The sequence below is a fragment of the Brachyhypopomus gauderio genome, chromosome 3 (genome assembly GCF_052324685.1).
Source record: "Brachyhypopomus gauderio isolate BG-103 chromosome 3, BGAUD_0.2, whole genome shotgun sequence".
Classification (NCBI taxonomy): Eukaryota; Metazoa; Chordata; class Actinopteri; order Gymnotiformes; family Hypopomidae; genus Brachyhypopomus; species Brachyhypopomus gauderio.
Genome location: NC_135213.1, coordinates 27,895,874 through 27,922,753, shown reverse-complemented (window position 1 = coordinate 27,922,753; position 26,880 = coordinate 27,895,874). Strand labels below are relative to the sequence as shown.

Here is a 26,880-nt window from a genome sequence, read left to right as displayed (position 1 = left end):
CTGTAGCATTTCACGTGCAGCAAATTTGCCTTTCAGCCGGTGTTGTGCCCGATTCCGACTCCCCTCGTTTATCCGCATAAGACGCTACAGATTATTCCTGCTATTCGGTGCCATTTGAGTCCCCATGACAAAATATTATGTCTCCTCAGGGGTGACCTCAAGTCAAGTCAGATTTATTTATATATCACTTTTAAACAACACGTCACAAAGCAGCAAGCATATGTGTCCAGATCCGAGTAAGCCAGAGGCAACAGTGGCAAGGAAAAAGTCATATATTCATATAGCACAGGTGCCACTGATTGGCATGTGGCTCCAGCAGGATTATCTATAGCAGCATAACTAAAGGCAGGGGCCTGGAGGTGACCAGAGTTATGAGAGCTCAGTGAGACATTGCTTTTTACCCAATCATCATCACACACTGTTCACTCCAGCACTGAGATATGGCTCTAGTCCTGCTGTGGGTCACAATGTTCCAGGGTCAGGATGTGATGTCATAAGAGGCAGCACACCAAGAAGGGTCAGGATATGATTTCATAAGAGGCAGCACATCAAGAAGGGACAGGATATGATGTCATAAGAGGCAGCACACCAAGAAGTACCTCATCAACTCTGAGGGTGACACACTGCTACATCTTCTTGGTGCACAGTTTGTTTACAAGCCTAGCGAGCCGCTAACACTTTTAAAACTGGCGTAGTGGAAAACGTGAGACTAGCGGCATGAAGAATCTGTGCTATTGTGATTTTGCTTGGAGTCTTGTTGGTGAGACGCGGTTTTCCGTCACACGTTTTGGAATAAACCACATTCAAGGTGCAGCAAAAGCACCACAGACAACTGAGGGAGGCTTCAAAACTACTGCCGCTGTCTGTTCTCTTCTTCTAAAGGTGAGTGCAGGTCAGTGGCGTTGTAACGAGTGTTGATAACAGACTTTATCCACTTTTTACTTAGAAAACAACAGTTGCATACATAACAGAGCTCGTAGTGTGAGTGCGTGCATGCATGAGCAACCTCGCCGTGCCGTGGCCCACCTCCTCCAACCGTGCCAAAGTCCTGAAGCACATCACATCTTGCACACAAATATGCAAAACAAAAATATGAAGAACAGAGGACGTTTTTAACAGAGTAGGCAGCCCTAGCCCAGCACCCGGGGAGCAGTTGGGGTTAGGTGCCTTGCTCAAGGGCAACTCAGTCATGGCCTCAGGCCTGGGAATCGAACCCAGGACCCTGTGGTCACAAGACCGGTTCCCTAACCACCAGACCATGAGTAAACCCCACACTGTTTGTGTGTGACATTTACAATAAATCTGAGCACAGGTCTGTGTGTGTGTGTGTGTGTGTGAGAGAGAGAGGGAGGGAGGGATGGTTGATATTCAAGCGTGCCCATGTGTATGATGTGGCTCTTTGCTGTAACACAGAAAAAAAAGTGGCTCTTGGTCTCTGATGGACGGGTTGGCCACTCCTGGTGTAGGGGGTGAGGATTCAAAGCGTTGTGTTGTCCTCAGCATTTTGTTCTGCTGCTTTCGCAAGTAAAACATTTGGGGAAAATTTAATTCATGAGGAACATTTCAACATCCCATAAAAGAACAAAACAAACAAACATCTTTAAAAATTACTTTTAATTAAGTCTAAGTCACATTAAAATATCAAAGGTAAAAACAAACAAACGAAAAAAAAATAATTTAAAATCATCAACTTGTTAGTCTATTAATGTCAGCAATGGTGAAGGGCAGAGTTTCCTGAAGTCCCCCTTCATCGGGGGGGGGGTGATGACTCCCTAGACGCTTCTGTAGGGGCGGGGCCACAGTCCTACTCACTGGCAGCTTCTGGGGCGGGGGGGGGGGGGCGTAGTCATGGACTACGAATATTGCTCTGTGAAACTCTGGTGAAACTCCTTTATCTTAGCCAGAACTATCTTCAGTTTGTCCGTAGGTGGCAAGATGGTCATTCTGAAAGAAAAGGAATTACAGTATGAGGGCCACAGAGAGCAACACGCCACGGCAACACTTACAGGAGCGTGCATCAGCAACGACGCTACAACAGCCCCAAACTACAGCAACACATTACAGGTTCAGATTAAAGCAACACCTCTCCTCTATTGCCCCCTTCACATACCCCCTCCAGTCTTCCTCACCCCTACTGCCCCCTAACCACCATGGTGGAGAGGCACACTAACAGAGGGCGCTACACCTCATTACTAGTGCAGGACTGCATGTGCACTATGCGATATGCTTTCTAGTGCCATTAGTGTGTTGGCTTCAGATTTACTCTGTTAGTTTCGAATAATGTAGTTTCAAAGCATTTTGTAAAAAATAACACCAGTGCTGCTATAATTATTTACATTAACATAAAAAAAACTTTGATGCAGTATAATGATGTTGTACAGGATTAATAAACCTATCACGATACAGCCCCGGACCCCTCCCTTCGGGCATGTATATGTAGTCCGCATTTATATATGTACTTCCTGTGGGTGTGGCAGTTTGTATACATGTTCATCCGGCTTGTTAGTCCAATGTGCTACACACGGTGCGTTACGTAAATATTCTGTGTTAGTCTTGTTCCGTGCTCGTCTTTGTGACTCCGTTTAGTGTTGCATCTGTTGGTTGTTCTCTGTTTTGCTAAAGTCTCACTTGCTTAGCCACTTTTGCTAATAAACGCTACGTGTTTATATGACTACTCGTACCCACATCCTGCCTAGACCTTGTACATTACAAAACCTCTCATTACAAAACCTCTCATCAAGAAACCTCTCAAATATGTAGTTTAAAATCTGAAGTAGTACAACACGGTGGCTTGGTGGTTAGCACGTTTGCCTCTCAGCACTGGGGTCTTGGGTTCAAGTCCCTATCTGAGTGGAGTTTCCGTGTTTGCGTGGGTTTCCTCTGGGGTTTCCGGTTTCTTCCCACAGTCCAAAAACATGGAGGTTAGGTAAACTGGCAGTCCCTGACTAATTCTCCCAGAGTCTGTGTCTGTCTCTCTCTCTGTACTATAAAAAAAGCAGTGTATGATTGTGTGTGTATGAATGTGTGTGTGCTTGTATGCCTAGTGGTGGATGGTGCTCTGCCACTATGGTCTGTCCTGTCTCCCCTTCCTGTACCCCATTCAGTCCCCCAGGGGGCTGTGGATCCTGGTAGAGAGTACGCTGTGCGCAATTGGCTGCTGCTTCTCGCCAGTGTTTGTGTGATTGGTTGTCTGAGACTTGTACCTGTGTTAACAATTGTAAAGCGTATCCTGAAAGGCGCTATATAAATTGAACATTCATTCATTACAAACTACTCAACCCAATAACTGGCATATAATTGCTGGCACATAAATGCATTTAGTCTTTAGCCAAAAGTGTTTGACAATGACTTACAGAAAGTCTGCATCACTAAAATAATAAAGTTAAATAAAAGACAATTTGTTGTAGTGATGCAGGTCATGGTAGCATGTGCTGTGATGAACAGAAACACATTTACTGATACTCTTTCTCCCATCTGCTGCTGAGCTCCAATCCCAAACCCCCCATACTGACCTGAAGTGGTAGGTACCGTCTCTCTGACCAAAGCCACTGCCTGGAACAAGACAGATGCCTTTCTCCTCAAGCAGTTTCATGCAGTAGAACATATCAGGGGCCTGTCCCTTCTCCTACACACACACACACACACACACACACACACACACACACACACACACACACACACACACACACACACACACACACACACACACACACACACACACAGTAGGGAACCAAATAGTACCAATTTGCATGAAAGTTATCCAATTTCCTGAAAGGTATATATTGTAGGAACAACTCATGAACATAAGTGGCTATTGGGATGAGTGTGGTCAGCGAGGATTAGGATATATGGGTGTGGCCAAGCTGGAAAAGGTGGGCGTGGCTTACCTTGGCTAATGCAATAGCTTTAGGAGGGAGCTGTATGCGTGGGAAGGTGTACATGGCTCCCTGTACTGGGTTGCATGTGAGGCCTGGCACCTGATTCAGGGTCTCCTGCGTGAGTCGCGCTTTCTCTGCCAACACCGCCAATGTAGCAGTGCGCTCCTGCACAGGACAACACAGCACGGTTACAAGTCAACAAACACGGCACCGTTACACGGTAACAAACACGGCTGAGTATGTGAGAATGTTCTGGAAATCCCTGTAAACTGCAGTGCAGTAGCAGCATAAGTAAACTTTCAAAAGTTGTAAAGCAACCTTGGGCATCTTGAAAAGCGCTATATAAATCCCTTTCTGGGGTTACAACCCTGTAGGGGTGGAGTTCCATGTTCTCCATGGCTCCATGGATTTCCAATTTTGTCCCAAAGACATGTCCAAAAACATGGAGCTTAGGGTAACTGGCTAAACTATGAAATTGTCCTGGAAATTGTGAATTATTGTGTGTTTGCATACCCAGTGATTTCTACCCTAATAAGTGGCTCTTGTGTGAGTGTGTGTAGGATTGTGCATCTGCATGCCCAGTGGTGGATGGTGCTCTGTCTGGGGTGTTATCCTCTCCCACCTCCCTGCACCTGATGCAGTCCCATAGAGGGCTACAGTCTGTGACTGAGAGTGCGCCGCTTGTAGCGGGCATGCTGACTGGATGTAAAAGCTGTGTGTTAACTGTAAAGTGTCCTTGAGCTCCTTGAAAGGTGCTATATAAATACTTAATTCTTTTCATAATCCAGTGTAGTGACTGCACAACTCATTCTCTTTATTCTCAAAAAACTTGACTGCTTCAGTTTTCAGTGCTGGACATATAAAAGTTTGTGGTGTTTGTTAAATACTCCACCTTCAGTACAAATGAAACACACTGATGCAAGTGTCCCACTCCTCTGCTTCTGAGAAGAGACTCACGAAATTCAGTTTTTATCCCATCTGAACCACAACACCTTTTACTGCATTACATGGGGACAGGGAGTTCCATCACACCCACTCTGACAGACCAAGTAGAGAAGACTGTGTCATCTTTACAACTATAGTGCTGATTGACCTCCATGAAAGTTTTGTAGGAGGGTTCCTCTGGTAGGGGCGGATTGACCACCAGGTCAAGGAGAGCTTGTCCAGGCACAGGGGGGCACAGGCGCACAGACACCAGCTTGGTGAGCTGCACCTTGACCTCTGGGTCCAAATTCACCACCTCCATGTAGCCTGCACGGAAACCGCATCTGGGAAAGAAGCAGGGTGCATTACAGAGGGGGTCCAGTGTAGGCTCTGCTGACACTGGCTGTGCAGTACAGTTAGACAATAACTGACTGCTTATTGTAGACAAGTGGACACATTCTTCACTGGTAAAGTTGTGTGGTTAGGTTCTGAAAACAAATGACCACTATGTGTAAATACACAGGTGTGGAAGTGCAGTGTGGTAGATATGGTGGATATTAAATAAAGAAATTAAAGTAGTGTGCGGGTTAATATGGTCAAAGTCTTGTCTGTTAGGGAGTGTTCTAGGGACATTGTGTCTCCTGGGTTCGCTCCTGGACACCTACTCTCCCATGTAGCACTTGGAGGTGGAGTGGAAGGAGGCCAGCTCTACCCGCTCCGAGTACCTGGGCCCCATCTCAAACAGCACCTTCTTAAAGGAGTGGAATCTGCAGCCATGTGCATACACATTATCCTGGTACACCTGCACATTCCAGAGTGGACAATGTTAGCAGCTGTTGAGCATGTCTGAGATTACCGTATGACATTATGAGATTATCATCGCTCGTGACAAGTGATGATGTGTGGTGGCGCGTGACGGTGACTAGTGGTGGCGCGTGACTGTGACGAGTGGTGGCGCGTGACTGTGACGAGTGGTGGCGCGTGACTGTGACGAGTGGTGGCGCGTGACTGTGACGAGTGGTGGCGCGTGACGGTGACGAGTGGTGGCGCGTGACGGTGACGAGTGGTGGCGCGTGACGGTGACGAGTGGTGGCGCGTGACTGTGACGAGTGGTGGCGCGTGACTGTGACGAGTGGTGGCGCGTGACTGTGACGAGTGGTGGCGCGTGACTGTGACGAGTGGTGGCGCGTGACTGTGACGAGTGGTGGCGCGTGACGGTCACGAGTGGTGGCGCGTGACGGTCACGAGTGGTGGCGCGTGACGGTCACGAGTGGTGGCGCGTGACGGTCACGAGTGGTGGCGCGTGACGGTCACGAGTGGTGGCGCGTGACGGTCACGAGTGGTGGCGCGTGACTGTGACGAGTGGTGGCGCGTGACTGTGACGAGTGGTGGCGCGTGACGGTCACGAGTGGTGGCGCGTGACGGTCACGAGTGGTGGCGCGTGACGGTCACGAGTGGTGGCGCGTGACGGTCACGAGTGGTGGCGCGTGACGGTCACGAGTGGTGGCGCGTGACTGTGACGAGTGGTGGCGCGTGACTGTGACGAGTGGTGGCGCGTGACTGTGACGAGTGGTGGCGCGTGACTGTGACGAGTGGTGGCGCGTGACTGTGACGAGTGGTGGCGCGTGACTGTGACGAGTGGTGGCGCGTGACTGTGACGAGTGGTGGCGCGTGACTGTGACGAGTGGTGGCGCGTGACTGTGACGAGTGGTGGCGCGTGACGGTCACGAGTGGTGGCGCGTGACGGTCACGAGTGGTGGCGCGTGACGGTCACGAGTGGTGGCGCGTGACGGTCACGAGTGGTGGCGCGTGACTGTGACGAGTGGTGGCGCGTGACTGTGACGAGTGGTGGCGCGTGACTGTGACGAGTGGTGGCGCGTGACTGTGACGAGTGGTGGCGCGTGACTGTGACGAGTGGTGGCGCGTGACGGTGACGAGTGGTGGCGCGTGACGGTGACGAGTGGTGGCGCGTGACTGTGACGAGTGGTGGCGCGTGACTGTGACGAGTGGTGGCGCGTGACGGTCACGAGTGGTGGCGCGTGACGGTCACGAGTGGTGGCGCGTGACGGTCACGAGTGGTGGCGCGTGACGGTCACGAGTGGTGGCGCGTGACGGTCACGAGTGGTGGCGCGTGACGGTCACGAGTGGTGGCGCGTGACGGTCACGAGTGGTGGCGCGTGACGGTCACGAGTGGTGGCGCGTGACGGTCACGAGTGGTGGCGCGTGACGGTCACGAGTGGTGGCGCGTGACTGTGACGAGTGGTGGCGCGTGACTGTGACGAGTGGTGGCGCGTGACTGTGACGAGTGGTGGCGCGTGACTGTGACGAGTGGTGGCGCGTCACAGTGACGAGTGGTGGCGCGTGACTGTGACGAGTGGTGGCGCGTGACTGTGACGAGTGGTGGCGCGTGACTGTGACGAGTGGTGGCGCGTGACTGTGACGAGTGGTGGCGCGTGACGGTCATGAGTGGTGGTGCGTCATGGTCATGAGTGGTGGTGTGTGATGGTCATGAGTGGTGGTGCGTGATGGTGCAGGATGGTCATGAGTGGTGGTGCGCTCTTTAAGTGGGTGGTGCATTTAAGCTGCATGGAGAACTCACTTCATCAGCCATTAGAAACAGGTTTTCTTCAGCTGAAAACTTTATCACATCCTCAATGCACTGTCTGCTCTGCACCTGACCTACCAGAACAAGGCAAAAAGAGTGAGATTACATCAGGAAAGAAGTTTTCACCAGTTTTATGACCGTTATTATCTCTTGCAGTCCTATGATAGATAGATAGCAAATTAATTGTGTTAAAACTGACTTATTTTCATTAGCAGATTCTGTGCAGGTTGATGACAAATGTAAGCACATGTCACACAGGCAGAAATCACACAGTGCAGGACTACAAAGGACTTGAAACAAACACATGCAAAACACCTCTGGTTCTCCATGAACCATGTTTTAAATTACTCTAAAATCTGAGGAGATAATTCCTGTCATATGTTGCTTAAAAAGACAATGTGATGGTAATCACCACTTGTGAATTTCGATACAAACTCTCGTAACACTGAAAAATCAAACCACACCTGCTGAGTGTTCAATATACACCTGCTCACTGACCGTTTTACCTGTGGGGTTGCCTGGGTTGATGATGCAAAGGACCCGCGGCTTGCAGTGCTGTCTGGCGGCCTCCAGGGCGCGCCGCAGTTCACAGACGTCCAAGCTCCAGCAGTTCTCCTCATCCAGGTAGTAGCTGATCTGTACGGCTGCTAACTCTGCCAGAGCGGCGGAGTAGAGGGGGTACTGAGGAATGGAGATCATCACCCCTGTACGAGAAGAACCTTCACCAGAAACCAGCAGCTTCAGCATGGTCTACAAATATCAGAGAGGGAGAGAGACAGGGCAAGACACACAGATTTACAGAGAGATCAGACAAGAGTTGAGAGACGAGAAGAATGTAAATGAAGAGAGAGCTGAATAGTCTTTGGAGAGTGGATATCTGGGTAATGGTCCAAAATGCCAGTGATGGCAGAGGACAAGCGCGTCCTCTGCACTGCAGTGCTGCTCGGCCTCACCGTGATGCCATCGCTGGCCCCTGCAGTCAGGTAGATGTTGTCAGGGCTGCAGGGGATGCCACCGTCTCTCTTCTCAATGTAGCGCGCCACATCCTGCCTGACGAGCTCGATGCCTTGACTGGTGCTGTACGCTCCTGAGTAGGAGTAACAAGGGGAGTTAGAGTTAGGGTAAGAGTTAGGGGTTAGGGTAAGGGTTAGGGGCACTACGAGGGGGCAGGGATTTAATGAGGCTCCCTCAGCACTCACAGGAGTGGAGTGTATTCTGAGGTTTCAGCATAGGGGCAAGGTCTTACCCAGGCTTCCTCCTGCACATGCTTGAAGGATGCGTCGTGCTCTGGTCTTTGTGTCCTCTGGAAACCTGTTGTCTTCCAGGAGTTCAGGGTAAGAGCAAAGAGCCAGCACCTGAGATGGAGAGGTACAGAGACACAGGTACATGTTACACACATGGAAGTGACTTTGCTCATAATTCCACAATGAGGAGTGTGAACACCTCCCACCTCACCTGTCTGAAGAATGTGATTGGCTGCTGCCCCATGGCTTGGCAGTCTCCGATGTTGGCCTTGATCACTTCGGTGAAGGGCTTTATCACTCCCTATGCACACACAGCACAAACTCATTACACTACTGATATCTACACATGGCACACATTACACTGGCATCACCACACAAAGCGGTCATTACACTTACTGACATCTACACACACACACACACACACTCATTTCACTACTGATATCTACACACAGCACCCAGTGCACTGACATCACCACACACAGCAGTCATTACACTACTGACATCACCACACACAGCACTCATTCATTACACTACTGACATCTACACACACACTCTTTATAATACTGACATCACCACACAGCACACATTGCACTGACATCACCACACACAGCAGTCATTGCACTACTGACATCACCACACACATTAATGTTATTCCTGCTTTCATGATTGTAGTGTTGTATATGGGTGCACACAGTCATGCATGTTAGTGGTATACACCCAGGAATTAATGAACACCATCTCACAGAAGTACGGTCTGGTTTGAAATCATTTTCTGTTTAATACTCTAGCAGCTTTTCTCACTGGGGTTTATATTTGTTGTGACACACTGATTCAGGGAGGTTCACTCGTGTATTAGCTTGGTGAAGAGATCAGAGAACAGAGACAAAAGCTTTCTCACCTTCATAACGTTGGTGAAGAACTGATGTGCACTCTGTTTATAGTGGTCAACAAACTAGATGCAAAAATGTATCACCTATTGTAAAAGTTCAGTATATTAGATGAATTATAGTGATTCACTATAAAAGACCAATATTCACCAAATTATCAGTACACAGAACGTAATGGGGAAGAAATTGAGATTGTGTGTGTGTAGTGTGTGTGTTTCATTAATTAATTACTCTTTCATTGCTTGTTATCTACTCACATTGCCTTTAACTTTAATCAGCTTAACTTGATCATTTCTTAGAGATTATGCAACATGTTCATCTTGTGTGGAACTGGCCGGTGTTCTTCAAGATCTAATTTAACCCTCAAACATTAACAGCAAGTGTAGAGAACATTCTGGAAAGTGCTGAGGTCATGGTAATGTGTAGTTCTACCTCTTTAATCTTCACACCACTGCTGTTAAATTTGAACTGAACTTGCTTGCCCAGTTGTGTAATACCTGGCTGCATCATGAAATACATAAACAAGTTACATTCAGTTACGTACAACCTGGTGCGCTATGACATGAAACATGCGCTTTGGCCTAAAGGTGCAGGCTCTTTATTTGAACCTAGGGTTAGTGACCAAATCTACCTTCGGGGGGCAGAACTAGCACAATGGGCGGATCTACCACATGGGGCATAGCTCTCACACTATAGAATAACATTCCTGCTAATGTTCACTGTGTACATTAATGTAATGGACGTGGAAACCACAGAGACCATAGAGTGTACAGATTACCTAATAAATTTTACAGATTACACTTTTCTTTGTCCATCATATTCTTGTTCTTGCAGTAAACACAATCTCTTTGGGATTAAAATGTAGAGAAAGATCCACACTGGAGTACTGGGCCTCACACACGCAAACACACACACACACACACACACACACACACACACACACACACACCCGCTCACAAACACATGCGCTTGTACACACACCTTCCTCTCATTAGCACTCCTATGCTTGCTCACATGGAGCTGTGCCTAGATCCTGCTTGTGTGCTGGCAGTCAGTGTGGGAACAGAGTGAATGACCCCCCCCAAGAGTGAATGGCTGTAGGGAAGTAGCCCCACCCCACTGCACTCATGTGGAACTCCTCCATGACACTTCATTGACGTCGATCCGCTCCCCGTTCAGAGTTACCCCTGACCAGCAGAATGCCAGGCTACTAGTGGGGTCTTTGGTTGCATGTTTGTGAGAGAGAGAGAGAGAGAGAGAGAGAGAGAGAGAGAGAGAGAGAGAGAGAGAGAGAGAGAGAGAGAGAGAGAGAGAGAGAGAGAGAGAGAGAGAGAGAGAGAGAGAGAGAGAAAGAGAGACCCTCACAATTTCACAAATGCATATTCATCTATACCACGCTTTTATTCAAAACGTATGTCCCCAAACACGTAAACTAACTCGTGTCCACAATCTTCCCCGTTCCAGTCATTTTGTTCAACTGCTTTACACGTAGTCAGCAGTGAACTGACCAATACGACTTCATAAGTTCACAATAACTTTCAGCTAAAACAAATTTTACTACTGCTAATGTGCAGATGCCTGATGCAGCTTAGCTGATATTTCATCGGCATGAATACGAAAAAGAGCAGAGCAAGGTCTGTATACTGATCAGTCTCCTTTAAGAACCGTTATCCTCATGGGAGATGTGCGCAAGTCGCCTTGCAGGTGTTACACCGGAATCTGTGACCACTGAATTCTGTGACTGTAAACTGCTGTAGCACACGTTCTGCCTGTGTGTGTCGAGGAAAGACACGAAGAAGAGCATTTACAACTACAACAACAACTACTCAAATATTAAAGTTCAGATTACTCCATGTCCAAGCTCGTAATCACTGGACATCATTGTTTTCTATGGGAAAAGAGGCAATGTTGATCAATCGTACTAACAAAACTTAAATTAACGTTTTAGCCAAAAAGGTTTAGAATAAGCGTTCTTATTTTTACTCTTTCAACGTTACATGATATTAAATTCAAACTTCAAAAATGTTTGTTTTTGTCTGCAGGCATGAGGGACATGTCATTTAAGCCTAATCTTTTAGAACAGGTCCTTCTAAACTACAACAAATGAGTCAGTACCTAGTGTTACAAGGTGTTAGAATATGTTCAGAATATGTGATAACATTGCATTTTCTTTCTCGACAACACACATGCAGAAAATATCCAAGCATGGTCTCTAGTCACAGAATTCGGTGAAACACCTGAACAAGCAAAGCTTTCAGAAGACTTAACGTGTCAATAAAGCACGTTATATGAAGCGTAAATAAATAAATAAAATAAAATATTCTCTGTCTTTCCACACGCAGGTAATCATCGTCGTGGCGGGAGGTCAGTGCCTGCGTAAAGGGCTCGCCCGCAGGTCTGGGTCGGTGTGGTGCAGCTGTACCTCGCGCAGCTCCCTCTCCAACTGCACGGCTCTCTGCACGATGGGCCCGCGCACGGCGTACTCCACGCGCTTCACGCTGGGGTTCATGGTGTCCACCGTCAGCACCTTTCCGCGGTGCACAAGCCCGTTCTCGCTCATTTTCTTCACTTTTAGAAGTTGTGAGAAGTCAAGACGTAAAACCTGCAGAGAACAGAAAACCGCGTCATGCTAGTTATGTTACTGGATGGTAGAAACACGCGGGACGTTTAAAATTTGCCTGCCAAGGAAGATAAATACAAATTAATCAAATTATAACTAAATATACTACTAGCTAAGTTGCTAACGAGGTTAACTAAGCTGTCAGCATGGATAACTACTGTTTAAAATCAACGTTGGCCGGGTGTGTTTAACTACACTAATACACTTAACCATAAACATTAATCAAGTATAAAACAATATGGTCAAATCTTAACGAAGTTTACCCGAGTTAGCTGGATAACTCTACGTACCTCAAATCCTGTGCCGAGTAAAGTGTAGTGACCGACGACATCCAGTTAAAACGGTAACGTGTCAAAGTTACCAAGTAACTTGGCGAAGCGCGTCTACGTACACACGTCTTCTCAACAGCTGACCGCGGCGTGGGGGGTTTGGAGAAGCAGCCCCCCCCCCCCTCCCGCCTGCGCAGGGCGCACCACACACCGCAGTGCAGCCAGTCCGCTCACCCGCACCTCTAACACCGGTGGAGAGCCGCTGTCTGCACACTTTCTGAAATCAATACCTGCCAAAGTAAACAAAACTGATACAAATGTAGGCGGTTCAAAATAGAGGCGGTTGCTCAGCATACAAGTCTACCGATCTCTTACTGTCAATACTACTATTAATGAAAAGTATTTTAGTTATGTCATGACTCCCCTTCCTTCTGGAGCACCCAGCCGGCTTACATTCAGAGTGCGTTCTTTGGCTAAAGGACAAAGGCCTTCTGTAGTCCTGCATGTCCTGGACTAATATACACCATTCCATGCACTGATGCTAATTCAGGCTCTGTTTTGGAAGCGTTTCATCATGAACACTCTTTATGTAGTGTGTCGTCTAAGAGGCCAAGGAGAGACGTGCGTGGTTGGGAATTTGCCTCATCAATCTGTGCATAAAAATTATTAAATTAATCAGTATATATTCTTCAATAAATTGTACACACATACCTTCAGAACAACAAATCCCCCTATTTACTAAGGAAAATCACCAACAGCCTGAGGACCAAAGACCATAATCTAACAGACATATTAATCCACACTGTTAATAATCTAACATAGATACATTAACTCACATTGTTAGTAATCGAATGTAGACACATTAATCTACACTTTAATCTAACGCAGACACATTAATCCACACTGTTAGTGATCTAACATAGATATATTAATCCACATTGTTAGTAATCTAATGTAGACACATTAATCCATACTGTTAGTAATCTAACATAGACACGCAATTCACATTGTTAGTAATTGTGAATTACTCCTACTAATACTAATACTAATATTATGCTAATATTAATAAATGTAGACACGTTAATCTACATTGTTAGTAATGTAGACACTAATCCACAGTTAGTAATCTAACAGAAACATTAATTCACACTGTTAGTAATCTAACACAGACACATTAATCCATAGTTAGTTATATAACAGTCACTTTAATCCACAGTTAGTGATCTAACATATATTAATTCCACTTTATGCTTCTTAGCTTTGACAATGTGTTTTGATTGACACCAGTAAAGTTAACAACAAACTGATATCTTGGCAAATTAGGTCAGGGGCAGTGGCGGAGCCAAAGGGGGGGGGGGGGTGGCAATTGCCACCCCCAACAGAGCCCGTGCCACCCCTAGTGCCACCCCACTGGAAATGGTAATTTTAAGAGAAAATATGTGTTTCCTTTCATTCATCATTTGTATATGGACCCCTCTGATAAAGCCTTGCTCACCCTTTGGCCACCCCTTGAAAAAAAGTCTAGCTCTACCACTGGTCAGGGGTCCTGGGTTTACAGAAAACTTAAAGGTGTTATTTTTAGCATGCATACTTTAGCCAGACACATGTGACCCCACACACATGGACAAACACACATGGACAGACACACATGTCTAAGTGCCCTCTATGGATTTTTCATTAGCATTAAATAGCATTCTGGATGATATTTTACTGTTAAATCGATCATATTTATACTCATTCTCTAGTAGCTTTTTCACAGATAAACCAGGTAAAAGGACACAACTTATCACATTTTCTAGTCATTGCTAACACGCACAAGTGTGTTCAGTCTCCACTGGTAACACTGGTTAATTGGTATAATGGCATTAAAGCTCAGAAATCACATATTATTGTTATTATTATTATTATTAATAATAATAATAATAATAATAATAATAATAATAATGTCCTGATAAATCTGCCTTCTAAGCACTACTGAGAGGAGATGATGAGTTGAACAGTGTTACTTACAGACTGGTGTTACCAAAACACACTTTCTATTTCTACATATGAAACTGAATAAAGACATGCCCCCAGAAGAGTGAAAGTTCTGGACACTGTACAGTTGTGCAGAGGTGCACTGTGCTACATGCGAGTGGTGTAGTAGTGAAGGAGGTTGGGTGTGTTTGTTTAAGGTGTAGTAGTGAGGGTGATGGGGGAGTGTTTGTTTAAAGTGTAGTAGTGGGAGTGATGGGGGAGTGGTTGTTTAAGGTGTAGTAGTGAGGGTGATGGGGGAGTGGTTGTTTAAGGTGTAGTAGTGAGGGTGATGGGGGAGTGTTTGTTTAAAGTGTAGTAGTGGGAGTGATTGTTTAAGGTGTAGCAGTGAGGGTGATGGGGGAGTGGTTGTTTAAGGTGTAGCAGTGAGGGTGATGGGGGAGTGTTTGTTTAAGGTGTAGCAGTGAGGGTGATGGGGGAGTGTTTGTTTAAGGTGTAGCAGTGAGGGTGATGGGGGAGTGTTTGTTTGATGTGTAGCAGTGAGGGTGATGGGGGAGTGTTTGTTTAAGGTGTAGTAGTGAGGGTGATGGGGGAGTGTTTGTTTAAGGTGTAGCAGTGAGGGTGATGGGGGAGTGTTTGTTTGAGGTGTAGTAGTGAGGGTGATGGGGGAGTGGTTGTTTAAGGTGTAGTAGTGAGGGTGATGGGGGAGTGTTTGTTTAAAGTGTAGTAGTGGGAGTGATTGTTTAAGGTGTAGCAGTGAGGGTGATGGGGGAGTGGTTGTTTAAGGTGTAGCAGTGAGGGTGATGGGGGAGTGTTTGTTTAAGGTGTAGCAGTGAGGGTGATGGGGGAGTGTTTGTTTAAGGTGTAGCAGTGAGGGTGATGGGGGAGTGTTTGTTTGAGGTGTAGCAGTGAGGATGATGGGGGAGTGTTTGTTTGAGGTGTAGCAGTGAGGGTGATGGGGGAGTGTTTGTTTAAGGTGTAGTAGTGAGGGTGATGGGGGAGTGTTTGTTTAAGGTGTAGCAGTGAGGGTGATGGGGGAGTGTTTGTTTAAGGTGTAGTAGTGAGTGAGTTGGGGAGTGTTTGTTTAAAAGTGGGAGTGATGGGGGAGTGGTTGTTTAAGGTGTAGCAGTGAGGGTGATGGGGGAGTGGTTGTTTGAGGTGTAGCAGTGAGGGTGATGGGGGAGTGTTTGTTTGAGGTGTAGCAGTGAGGGTGATGGGGGAGTGTTTGTTTGAGGTGTAGCAGTGAGGGTGATGGGGGAGTGTTTGTTTAAGGTGTAGTAGTGAGGGTGATGGGGGAGTGTTTGTTTAAGGTGTAGTAGTGAGTGAGTTGGGGAGTGTTTGTTTAAAAGTGGGAGTGATGGGGGAGTGGTTGTTTAAGGTGTAGCAGTGAGGGTGATGGGGGAGTGGTTGTTTGAGGTGTAGCAGTGAGGGTGATGGGGGAGTGTTTGTTTGAGGTGTAGCAGTGAGGGTGATGGGGGAGTGTTTGTTTGAGGTGTAGCAGTGAGGGTGATGGGGGAGTGTTTGTTTAAGGTGTAGTAGTGAGGGTGATGGGGGAGTGTTTGTTTAAGGTGTAGCAGTGAGGGTGATGGGGGAGTGTTTGTTTAAGGTGTAGTAGTGAGTGAGTTGGGGAGTGTTTGTTTAAAAGTGGGAGTGATGGGGGAGTGGTTGTTTAAGGTGTAGCAGTGAGGGTGATGGGGGAGTGTTTGTTTGAGGTGTAGCAGTGAGGGTGATGGGGGAGTGGTTGTTTGAGGTGTAGCAGTGAGGGTGATGGGGGAGTGTTTGTTTGAGGTGTAGCAGTGAGGGTGATGGGGGAGTGTTTGTTTGAGGTGTAGCAGTGAGGGTGATGGGGGAGTGTTTGTTTAAGGTGTAGTAGTGAGGGAGCATTCTAACATTCTGGTTAGCAAGAGATCCCATGTGCCACTGCATGTACAGGGAGATCACATGTGTTACTGTATGTACAGGGGATTCTGTGAATACTTTTATATAACAGAGCTGTTGTGGGACGCAAGACATATTTCATGGAAATGATTGCACTGCATCATATCTGCTACAATCTCAGCATCTCAGTTACAAGCATAAGCACCATAATAGCATTGAGAACTGGCTGATCTGTGTGTATAACAAGTCTAAACATACCAAAGAGTCTTAAAAACAGATCACGCATGCTGTGATGGCTATTTATACCTGCACACACACACCCCCCCCCACCCCCCCCATGCTGGGCTGGTGTCCCAGCAGCCCACACATGCCGGGCACACACAAACACACACACTAGTTGCCAAGTGCACAGGCCCTTCACTGTCATCTGAGGACCCTTCTTCTTCATGACCTTGAGCAGAACCTGCACAGGCCCAGCTCCTCCTGTCTTAGAGAGCCAGGAAAGTTATGACCAAGTCCAAGAGCATTTGACTTTCGCTCATGTGATGTAGCTCCAAATGCAGAGGCGGTGCCCCAGCGTGGACGACTGTGGATCACACGTCATCAGTGTCAAATGTCAAATACAAAACAGAACGTTCTGGCAACATGAACTCACAGCCGAGAGTTTGTGCTCATCAGACTGAATATTTGAGGTGTTTTCCTCACAGTGCATACTTCAGACCCCTGAATGTTACCCCTATGTAATGGACAAAATTGGAATTTGTAATATTTTGTATTTGTACACCTTTATACAGTACTGTCATGCTATGACCCTTTTGAGTGTTAAGAATTGTCAGCACACGAATTCTACTCTGTGTGACTGCGTAACTGAACCACCTGTTGCCATGCCAATCCTCACCAGCAGGGGTCAGTAAGAGACGGTGACCACAGTTCCTGATTCTCTGCGTTGAGATCAGCTGGGCTGCAGCTTCAAGAGCCTCATAACTGTTGAAGCATAATTAGCTGAAGCTGACAGTTTAGTACACAGGAAACTTATAGCAGTGGCACATAGCTAAAGAAGAGGGGGGTGTGATGGAGTGAGAGGGGCGTGATGGAGTGAGAGGATAGTGTGATTTTTAATTATTTCTAATAATCCTTAATAATCCCTAATACTACAATGCAGAAAGCCTGGATGTTGAGTACAAAAATATCCTGTCATGTGGGTGCTGGACACTCTTTCAGTACTAGTTAGAAATGCTAATGAATATCAGGCAAATATGAGTATCAGATAAATGACACACGGTGGCTTCATAGCCCACACTAGCATTCTGGGCAATCTTCCACCCACCCTAGACATTTCAGTCTCATCTACACATCACAAATCTGAGCAAAATAAGCAACACAATTAACTGAATGAAATTAAATAAATGCTGCTGTACAAAACACAATCTACAAATTCTGCCCTTTAACTTTTTTAACTTCCTTTATTCATTCAGAGATTATCTAGGTCATAATTACAACAGGAATAAAAGTCAAAACCATCGAACAGTTGTCATTTCTACAGCAATGTAAGACCAAAGATCATAAAGAGACCACACTAATCTAATTAATAAAATCCAGGCATGTTTGACTCATTTTTACATCCAACCAGAGCCATGACAGGGTAAGCCAGCATGCCTGTCAGGGGCACTCATGCAGTTGTTGTAAAAGTCATCTTTGTACTTATGAAATGCAAATATAAAATAACAAAACAGAGGAAAAGACACACAGTACAACATCTTCAAACTGAAATGTAAAGCTAATTAAACGAGCCTATTTCCATCTGTTAAAACATTTTGTCCAAATGCTACCAAAATAGTGTTTCATATAAATCTCATTTAAAATCCTTAACAATTCAAGACAACAGCATTAGAATTGCACAAACCTCATATGAAAATATGGAAATATGAAAATATAGGCATTTCTGGTGTGTTTCAGCAAAAAACTGTTTCAGTCTAAAATGAGTGAAAGTCAGACCAGAGAAGTGTACACTGACTTGCCAGGTTTCAGTGTGGCATCATGGGAGACACATTTTATAATTAGAGCATTTAAAAAATATATTTAAAATCGTGGATCGGTAGGCTCACTGTCTCAGTGCCACAAATAAATAAAATTGTAATTAAACACATAAAATCTTCATAATTATAGTTCAAGCCTAAAGACCTTCCTTTATGTCCACTTTGCAGGGAGCCCCAAATACTTGTTCTGTATGTTCAAAAACATGTTCAGTGTTCATGTAAGAATCCATTTAACACAAAGTCTGCTGAAGTTGTTGATGAGGTCCTAAACTAGACATTCAAGCCAAATAACAGGAATATTTAACCACCCTGACCCCAACTGGTCTACAACCCCTGACCCCTACTGGTCTACAAACAACCCTGACCCCAACTGGTCTACAACCCCTGATGCCAACTGGTCTACACACACCATTGGCTAGTGTATTTCAGCATGACTATTTCACACAGTGCTAGAGAGCAACTCCAGACACTCTCTCTCTCTCTCTCTCTCTCTCATTCTCTCTCTCTCTCTCTCTCATTCTCTCCCTTCCTCCCTCCCTCGTCTCATTATGCACATTTATTGAAGAATCATCAACCGTGTTTTTATTGTCAAGAAAAGTGACAGTTGGCTAATTGCACTATATAAGGGTGTATAAAGGTGTGGATATGCTGTTCCTGTAATTCCAGTTTTCCTGGTCCACGGTCAGCAGCCCAGCTTTCAGACTGGGGTTAGAATCAGAGCTTCACCAAGTGTGCTGTTAAATGAGACATGTACTCAAAATTGGTCCATCACCAGCTGATATGAATGAAGCGCATCAACATACAGAACATACAGTATATCATATCCCAGTATAAATAGCAGTGATCCCTGAACATGTGATCTCCCAGTATATTGTAGCAGTGAAGCCTGAACAGGTGGTTGACTCAGGCTCCGTTAGTCTCGCGATCTCAGGGGTGTTCAGGGGAGATGGAGCTACATGTCACTCACAGAATGAGAGTTTGAGGGTTAAAGAACTGCAGTTCCTGAAGTGAATGCTTGAGGCTTAGAGGTGTGAGTTTGATGCTAACCTTAGCATCAAGAGAGTGGGAGTTTGTGGAATGTGGTCTAAGAGTCCCCTCGCCCCCAGTATAAAGTGCTGGAGTCTTCATCTCTCCCTCCTCTCACAGAAATGCGTTCATGTACATAATAATCATTCCCCAAAATTATCTGAACTAATACCCACAAAGAAAATAGGAAGGGAGGTAAAGGGGAAGAGGGCATCATTACAGCCTCACACGTACTCCAGCATATTCGCTACAGATTATCCACTAACGACATGCTACCTAATGACAGACGTACGGGATATATGACGTGAGGACTGTGTGAATGTTTCCAGTGCTCAGAATTAAGGAGTTGGTGGATTCAACCATTCAAATGTGAATAACAGTGAACTTCACCATCTCCTGTTTGTGCTGCTGGTGAGACTGCACCTGTGTGTCTGTATGGTGACACACAAATATCTTTAGTGTTCAGGCTCACCAGAAGGAATGTGTGAGTGCGTTGTGTATAAGTCTGTGTGTGTATATATATATATGTATGTGTAAGTATGTGTGTGTGTGTGTGTGTGTATATACATGTGTCTGTGTATGAGTGTGTTATCCTCTCACTGCTACATCAGACCACAACACGGTTCTTTGGTGTTGGTTGGCTCTTCTTCTGGTGCTCTGAGCTTCAGCAGGGGAGGATCTCCACTGGTGGGAGTGAAATACACGGTGCTGGGCACGCGCACCTCCTGTGTGGCCCGCCCACTGCCTTCAGGGCTCTGCTCAGGTGACTCTGGCTCCTCCCTCAGGGTCATGGGGGCGGGCAGTGCGGCAGTGTGGGCGGGGCCTTTCTGGAGCTTGGCTGCAGCTCTCTGGCGCTTGAGGTCGGCCAGCGTGTGGTGCGATTTCTCTCTGCTCATGCTGTCACCGCCCCACTCAGCAGGCCCCGCCCCTGGCACCAGCTGGTAGGAGGCACTGCGGTCCATACGCCCACCCCCTCGCAACTCTCCTGCCACATACGTGGAGGAGGAGGAGGAAGGGGCGATGAAGGTTCCGCCATTCCCCAGACACGACTCTCGACTCCCAGCTTCCTCTCCATGCTCTGGCCACAGTGCAGGAGGTGCTCTGCTCGTTCCTGCCACCTGCTGGCCAGAGGACACACAGTCAGCAGCTCAGTTAGAGGACGCCACCACCTCCCCTTCCTCACAGCCCCGTGGGAGGACAGACCACTCACAACCTGCCGCCTCAGCTCCGCGTCCGTCTGTCTGTCCTCGTCCTCGTCTGCTGCCTCCGTCTGCCGGTCCCGGTCCTGCCACACTATTGCCTCCTTGTGGTGTTCCCGCCTGTACAGACTGCTGCGTTCGTTCACGCTGGTGCGCCGCACCACCTTCCTGCTCACGGGACAGAGAACGGGACAGAGTACGGGACATGAACCACACAAAAGGCTGAGTCATCTTAAGTCATGTGTATCCACTTGATGCATACAAAACTGAGGGTTTTAAAATTTGAATCCCCCCAACACACACACACGCACACACACACGCGCACACGCGCACACCCCCCCTCACCCTCTGCTGCTGGCGCTGGACGCTCGTCTCTGCAGACACACACACACACACACACACACACACACACACACACACACACACACACACACACCCCCTCACCCTCTGCTGCTGGCGCTGGACGCTCGTCTCTGCAGACACACACACACACACACACACACACACACACACACACACACCCCCCCTCACCCTCTGCTGCTGGCGCTGGACGCTCGTCTCTGCAGACACACACACACACACACACACACACACACACACACACCCCCCCTCACCCTCTGCTGCTGGCGCTGGACGCTCGTCTCTGCAGAGTGCCTCTGTGTCGCTCCTGATTCTTCATGATGGCGTCATGTTTGTGTTTCAGCTCCATCATCTTGGCCCTCACCTCCTCATCCACACACACGTCTACACACACACACACTCTCTGTGGTCACCTCCTCATATACACATACACACACAACACTGGGTAATCACCTCTTCGTCAACTGACACATGTAAAGGCCTCTTACCCAGAGGAGTCTCTTCCAGAACAGATTTGGCATTTAAATCTGCCCCATGGGCTACCAGCAGCTCCACCATATGGATCTGTCAAAGTAGGAAAACTACTGTTAGAGCTAGGCAGGGAACCAGCACCAGTATAATAACCAGTACCAACTTGTGGTTATGTACTGGTTACCAGTACTGTACTATCTTTTTTTACATCAGAGAGGGTCTTGGTGAAGCTGGTGGTTCAAGGGAGGGAGGGATTCTCTGCAGTACTGACCTGTGCCCAGCAGGAGGCAGCGTGTAGTGGTGTCCAGCCATCGTTGTCTTTCGCCTCCACAGACACACTGTTCTCCAGCAGGACCTCCGCCACAGACAGGTAGCCATTGGCTGCCGCGATGTGCATCTGTGCCCACCGTGTTGGGGGAGAGAAATGTAACATCACAGAGAAGAACCATAACATCTACAGCTGATCTGATGGGCTCTTTGTCTCTGTCTCTCTCTCACTCTCACCAGAGTAGCACCATGTTCGTCTGGGGTGTTGAGGTCTGTTCCCGCCTCAATCAGCTGCTTCACATCTGCCAGCATCTGTTTCTCTCTGGCTCCTCGACACTCGTTTATGCGCTGCTGGGTTATGCCTGCCAACACACACCACTCCACACTCAGTGGGCCATTCTACACAACTGGTTCAAACATTCAGACTTAAGGTCTTTACAATCATTAAATTATGATGTATTTAAACTAACAGATAAGATAACCCTAAGCCAAACCCTAACCTTTAAAATTTCAACTCATGAAAAGAATTTGTTAAATATTTTTGTAAAGTTTTTTCAATATAAAAACAATTATTCTCAATTACTTTTAAAATGAAGTTGAATTATTTAGATTTATTAGAAGTTTAATATATATATATATATATATATATATATATATATATATATATATATATATATATATATATATATATATATATATATATATATATATATATATACATATATAAATTAAGGGTTATATATATATACATATATAAATTAAGGGTTATATATATACATATATAAATTAAGGGTTATATATATATATATATACATATATAAATTAAGGGTTATATATATATATATACATATAAATTAAGGGTTATATATATATATATATATATATATATATATATATATATATATATATATATATATATATATATATATATATATATATACATATATAAATTAAGGGTTATATATATATATACATATATAAATTAAGGGTTTTATATATATATATATATATACATATATAAATTAAGGGTTATATATAAAACCCTTAAGCATCCTCACCCTGCTCAGCCATGACCACTTCAAGCAGTTCCAGTGTGGCTTCATCCTCACACAGGTCATAGGGCATGTTACCATCTGCATTAACCGCCAACAGGTCCGCACCCCTGCGTGTATGTACACACACACACACACACACACACACACACACACACACACACACACACACACACACACACACACACACACACACACACAATTACTTTCTCACTCATTCTCTGTTAGACCAGATCATCCTAATACAAATATGTGGCTACAATAGACAGACATTCTTTAATAAATCTACAATAAACAGGTCAACAATAGCTGGGAAATCCAGTCCCTCCACACACCACATGTCCACACACCACATGTCCACACACCACATGTCCACACACCACAGCCTGTCCACACACCACATGTCCACACATCACATGTCCACACACCACAGCCTGTCCACACACCACATGTCCACACACCACAGCCTGTCCACACACCACAGCCTGTCCACACACCACAGCCTCTCCACACACCACAGCCTCTCCACACACCACAGCCTCTCCACACCTCCACCACAATTTCTTCAATTTCTACAGTTTCACTGGTCTTACAACACTGGTTCCATGCTGACGTGCTGCAGGTCACTCTGGTGGACGGAGCTACTCACGCCTGCACTAGCAGCTGCACCAGGCCCGTGTGTCCGCAGGTGGCGGCCGCGTGCAGGGGCGTCCACAGCTCACTGTCGCAGGCGTTCACACTCGCCCCGGCCTCCAGGAGGCAGCGCACCACGTCCACAAAGTCATCGATGCAGCACTGCAGGGGGAAGGACCAGCACCACACGAGCTCACACCTGCACCATAGCTCCACCCCCACACCCCCACCCACACACCTGCACCATACCTCCACCTCCACACCCCCACCCACACACCTGCACCATAGCTCCACCCCCACACCCCCACCCACACACCTGCACCATAGCTCCACCCCCACCCACACACCTGCACCATAGCTCCACCTCTCCACCCCCACCCAAACACCTGCACCATACCTCCACCTCTCCACCCCCACCCACACACCTGCACCATACCTCCACCCACACACCCCCACCCACACACCTGCACCATAGCTCCACCTCCACACCCCCACCCACACACCTGCACCATAGCTCCACCCCCACACCCCCACCCACACACCTGCACCATAGCTCCACCCACACACCCCCACCCACACACCTGCACCATAGCTCCACCTCCACACACCCACCCACACACCTGCACCATAGCTCCACCCACACACCCCCACCCACACACCTGCACCATAGCTCCACCCACACACCCCCACCCACACACCTGCACCATACCTCCACCCCCACACCCCCACCCACACACCTGCACCATAGCTCCACCTCTCCACCCCCACCCAAACACCTGCACCATACCTCCACCTCTCCACCCCCACCCACACACCTGCACCATACCTCCACCTCTCCACCCCCACCCACACACCTGCACCATAGCTCCACCCCCACACCCCCACCCAAACACCTGCACCATAGCTCCACCCCCACACCCCCACCCACACACCTGCACCATAGCTCCACCCCCACATCCCCACCCACACACCTGCTCCATAGCTCCACCTCTCCACCCCCACCCAAACACCTGCACCATACCTCCACCTCTCCACCCCCACCCAAACACCTGCACCATACCTCCACCTCTCCACCCCCACCCACACACCTGCACCATACCTCCACCTCTCCACCCCCACCCACACACCTGCACCATACCTCCACCTCTCCACCCCCACCCAAACACCTGCACCATACCTCCACCTCTCCACCCCCACCCAAACACCTGCACCATACCTCCACCTCTCCACCCCCACCCACACACCTGCACCATACCTCCACCCCCACACCCCCACCCACACACCTGCACCATAGCTCCACCTCTCCACCCCCACCCAAACACCTGCACCATACCTCCACCTCTCCACCCCCACCCACACACCTGCACCATACCTCCACCCCCACACCCCCACCCCCACACCTGCACCATAGCTCCACCTCCACACCCCCACCCACACACCTGCACCATAGCTCCACCCCCACCCACACACCTGAACCATACCTCCACCTCTCCACCCCCACCCACACACCTGCACCATACCTCCACCTCTCCACCCCCACCCACACACCTGCACCATACCTCCACCTCTCCACCCCCACCCAAACACCTGCACCATACCTCCACCTCTCCACCCCCACCCACACACCTGCACCATACCTCCACCCCCACACCCCCACCCACACACCTGCACCATAGCTCCACACCACCTCTCCACCCCCACCATACCTCCACCCACACCACCCCACCCACACCCTCCCACACTCCTGCAGCCACGCTCACCTTCACCCCCACATCTTAAGTGTAACCTCATTACTTCCCCACCCCCAATAACTATCCTCTCCCTGCTAGCACCATCTACCACTTTTCAGGCTGGAATGTTTTAATGAAGGGAGTACTGTGTTAATTATGGGATTGCTGTGTTTTAACGATGAAGTGGTTTTTCCCCGTATCATTTCTTTTCTGTGATCATTTGTACAGCGACCTTGAATACGAGAAATGTGCTATATGAATGCAATGGAATGTATTATTATATTATTAGTAACACTCACAGCAAAGGAATGACCACATCTGCACAGCCACCTCAGAACATGAAAGCAAATACCTGGTGCAACGCCGTGAGTCCGTCTTCATTAAACAGGTCCGCACTAACTCCACTGTTCAATAGCTCCCTCACTGCAACACACACACACACACACACACACACACACCACAATCAGCTAGGGTAACACACACACACACACCTACCCCAATCAGCTAGGGACACACACACACACACACACACACACACACACACACACACACACACACACACACACACACACACACACACACACACACACCCACAAACCCCCGATCAGCTAGGGTAACACCCACACCCACACACACACACCGATAGGGTAACACACACACCCCAATCAGCTAGGGTAATACGCACACACACAGATCAGACAGGGTAACAATTTTACACATACACCACTAGTGCCCTATCGTCTTGTGTTCACGTCAATCTAGTGCCCTATCGTCTGTGTTTACTCCAGTCTGGTGCCCTATCGTGCATGTTTACTCCAGTCTGGTGCCCTATCGTGCATGTTCACTCCAGTCTAGTGCCCTATCGTGTATGTTCACTCCAGTCTAGTGCCCTATCGTGCATGTTCACTCCAGTCTAGTGCCCTATCGTGTATGTTCACTCCAGTCTAGTGCCCTATCGTGTATGTTCACTCCAGTCTAGTGCCCTATCGTGTGTTCACTCCAGTCTAGTGCCCTATCGTGTGTGTTCACTTCAGTCTAGTGCCCTATCGTGTGTGTTCACTCCAGTCTAGTGCCCTATCGTGTGTGTTCACTCCAGTCTAGTGCCCTATCGTGTGTGTTCACTCCAGTCTAGTGCCCTATCGTGTGTTCACTCCAGTCTAGTGCCCTATCGTGTGTGTTCACTCCAGTCTAGTGCCCTATCGTGTGTGTTCACTTCAGTCTAGTGCCCTATCGTGTGTGTTCACTCCAGTCTAGTGCCCTATCGTGTGTGTTCACTCCAGTCTAGTGCCCTATCGTGTGTGTTCACTCCAGTCTAGTGTCCTATCGTGTGTGTTCACTCCAGTCTAGTGCCCTATCGTGTGTGTTCACTCCAGTCTAGTGCCCTATCGTGTGTGTTCACTCCAGTCTAGTGTCCTATCGTGTGTGTTCACTCCAGTCTAGTGTCCTATCGTGTGTGTTCACTCCAGTCTAGTGCCCTATCGTGTGTGTTCACTCCCTGTGGTGCTCCTACCCTCCTCCAGGTCGTTCCTGGCAGCTGCCTCCAGCAGGGTGATGTTGCTGGGGAACGTCACCTGCTTGCCGCTGTCCTTCCTGCTGCGGTTCTCCCTGTCGCCCTTCTGCGTGCGTCTGGACGTGCGAGCGTTGTCCTTCTCCACAGCCGCCCAGCCTCGCAGTTGCTGTGCCCGCCGTTTCTGTGCATGTTTGAGGCGCTCGGTGGCAGACAGGCGCCCCACGCTCGACATCTCCGCCAGCAGCTCCACGTGCTCCGCCATGCCCTCTAGAGCCCCAGCCCCCTGGCCTCCGCCCTGCCCTCCACACAGCCTGTCC

The 26,880-nt window shown here is 47.8% G+C and overlaps 1 protein-coding gene across 3 annotated transcripts; it reads right to left on the bottom strand.

The window, feature by feature from the left end:
- Positions 1-921: 921 nt before the first annotated feature.
- On the bottom strand, positions 922-26,858 carry LOC143510956 (alanine aminotransferase 2-like). 3 transcript variants are annotated; one of them, XM_077000874.1, is made up of 19 exons: positions 26,564-26,858; positions 25,406-25,476; positions 23,340-23,485; positions 22,697-22,800; positions 21,876-22,000; positions 21,643-21,768; positions 21,389-21,464; positions 21,155-21,284; positions 20,555-20,708; positions 8,863-8,952; positions 8,654-8,762; positions 8,361-8,494; positions 7,914-8,157; positions 7,402-7,481; positions 5,468-5,604; positions 4,972-5,146; positions 3,888-4,043; positions 3,513-3,625; positions 922-1,944 (listed from the first exon to the last, which is right to left on the bottom strand). In XM_077000874.1, exons 1-19 carry the CDS (start codon positions 26,823-26,825, stop codon positions 1,854-1,856), a joined length of 2,523 nt encoding a protein of 840 aa, XP_076856989.1. In that variant the 5' UTR covers positions 26,826-26,858; the 3' UTR covers positions 922-1,853. The 3 variants fall into 3 exon arrangements, with proteins under 3 accessions (XP_076856989.1, XP_076856987.1, XP_076856988.1); XM_077000872.1 differs by lacking the exons at positions 20,555-20,708; positions 21,155-21,284; positions 21,389-21,464; ... (4 more) ...; positions 25,406-25,476; positions 26,564-26,858 and adding exons at positions 11,961-12,140; positions 12,449-12,645; XM_077000873.1 differs by lacking the exons at positions 20,555-20,708; positions 21,155-21,284; positions 21,389-21,464; ... (4 more) ...; positions 25,406-25,476; positions 26,564-26,858 and adding an exon at positions 9,550-11,900.
- Between the last annotated feature and the right edge of the window lie 22 nt (positions 26,859-26,880).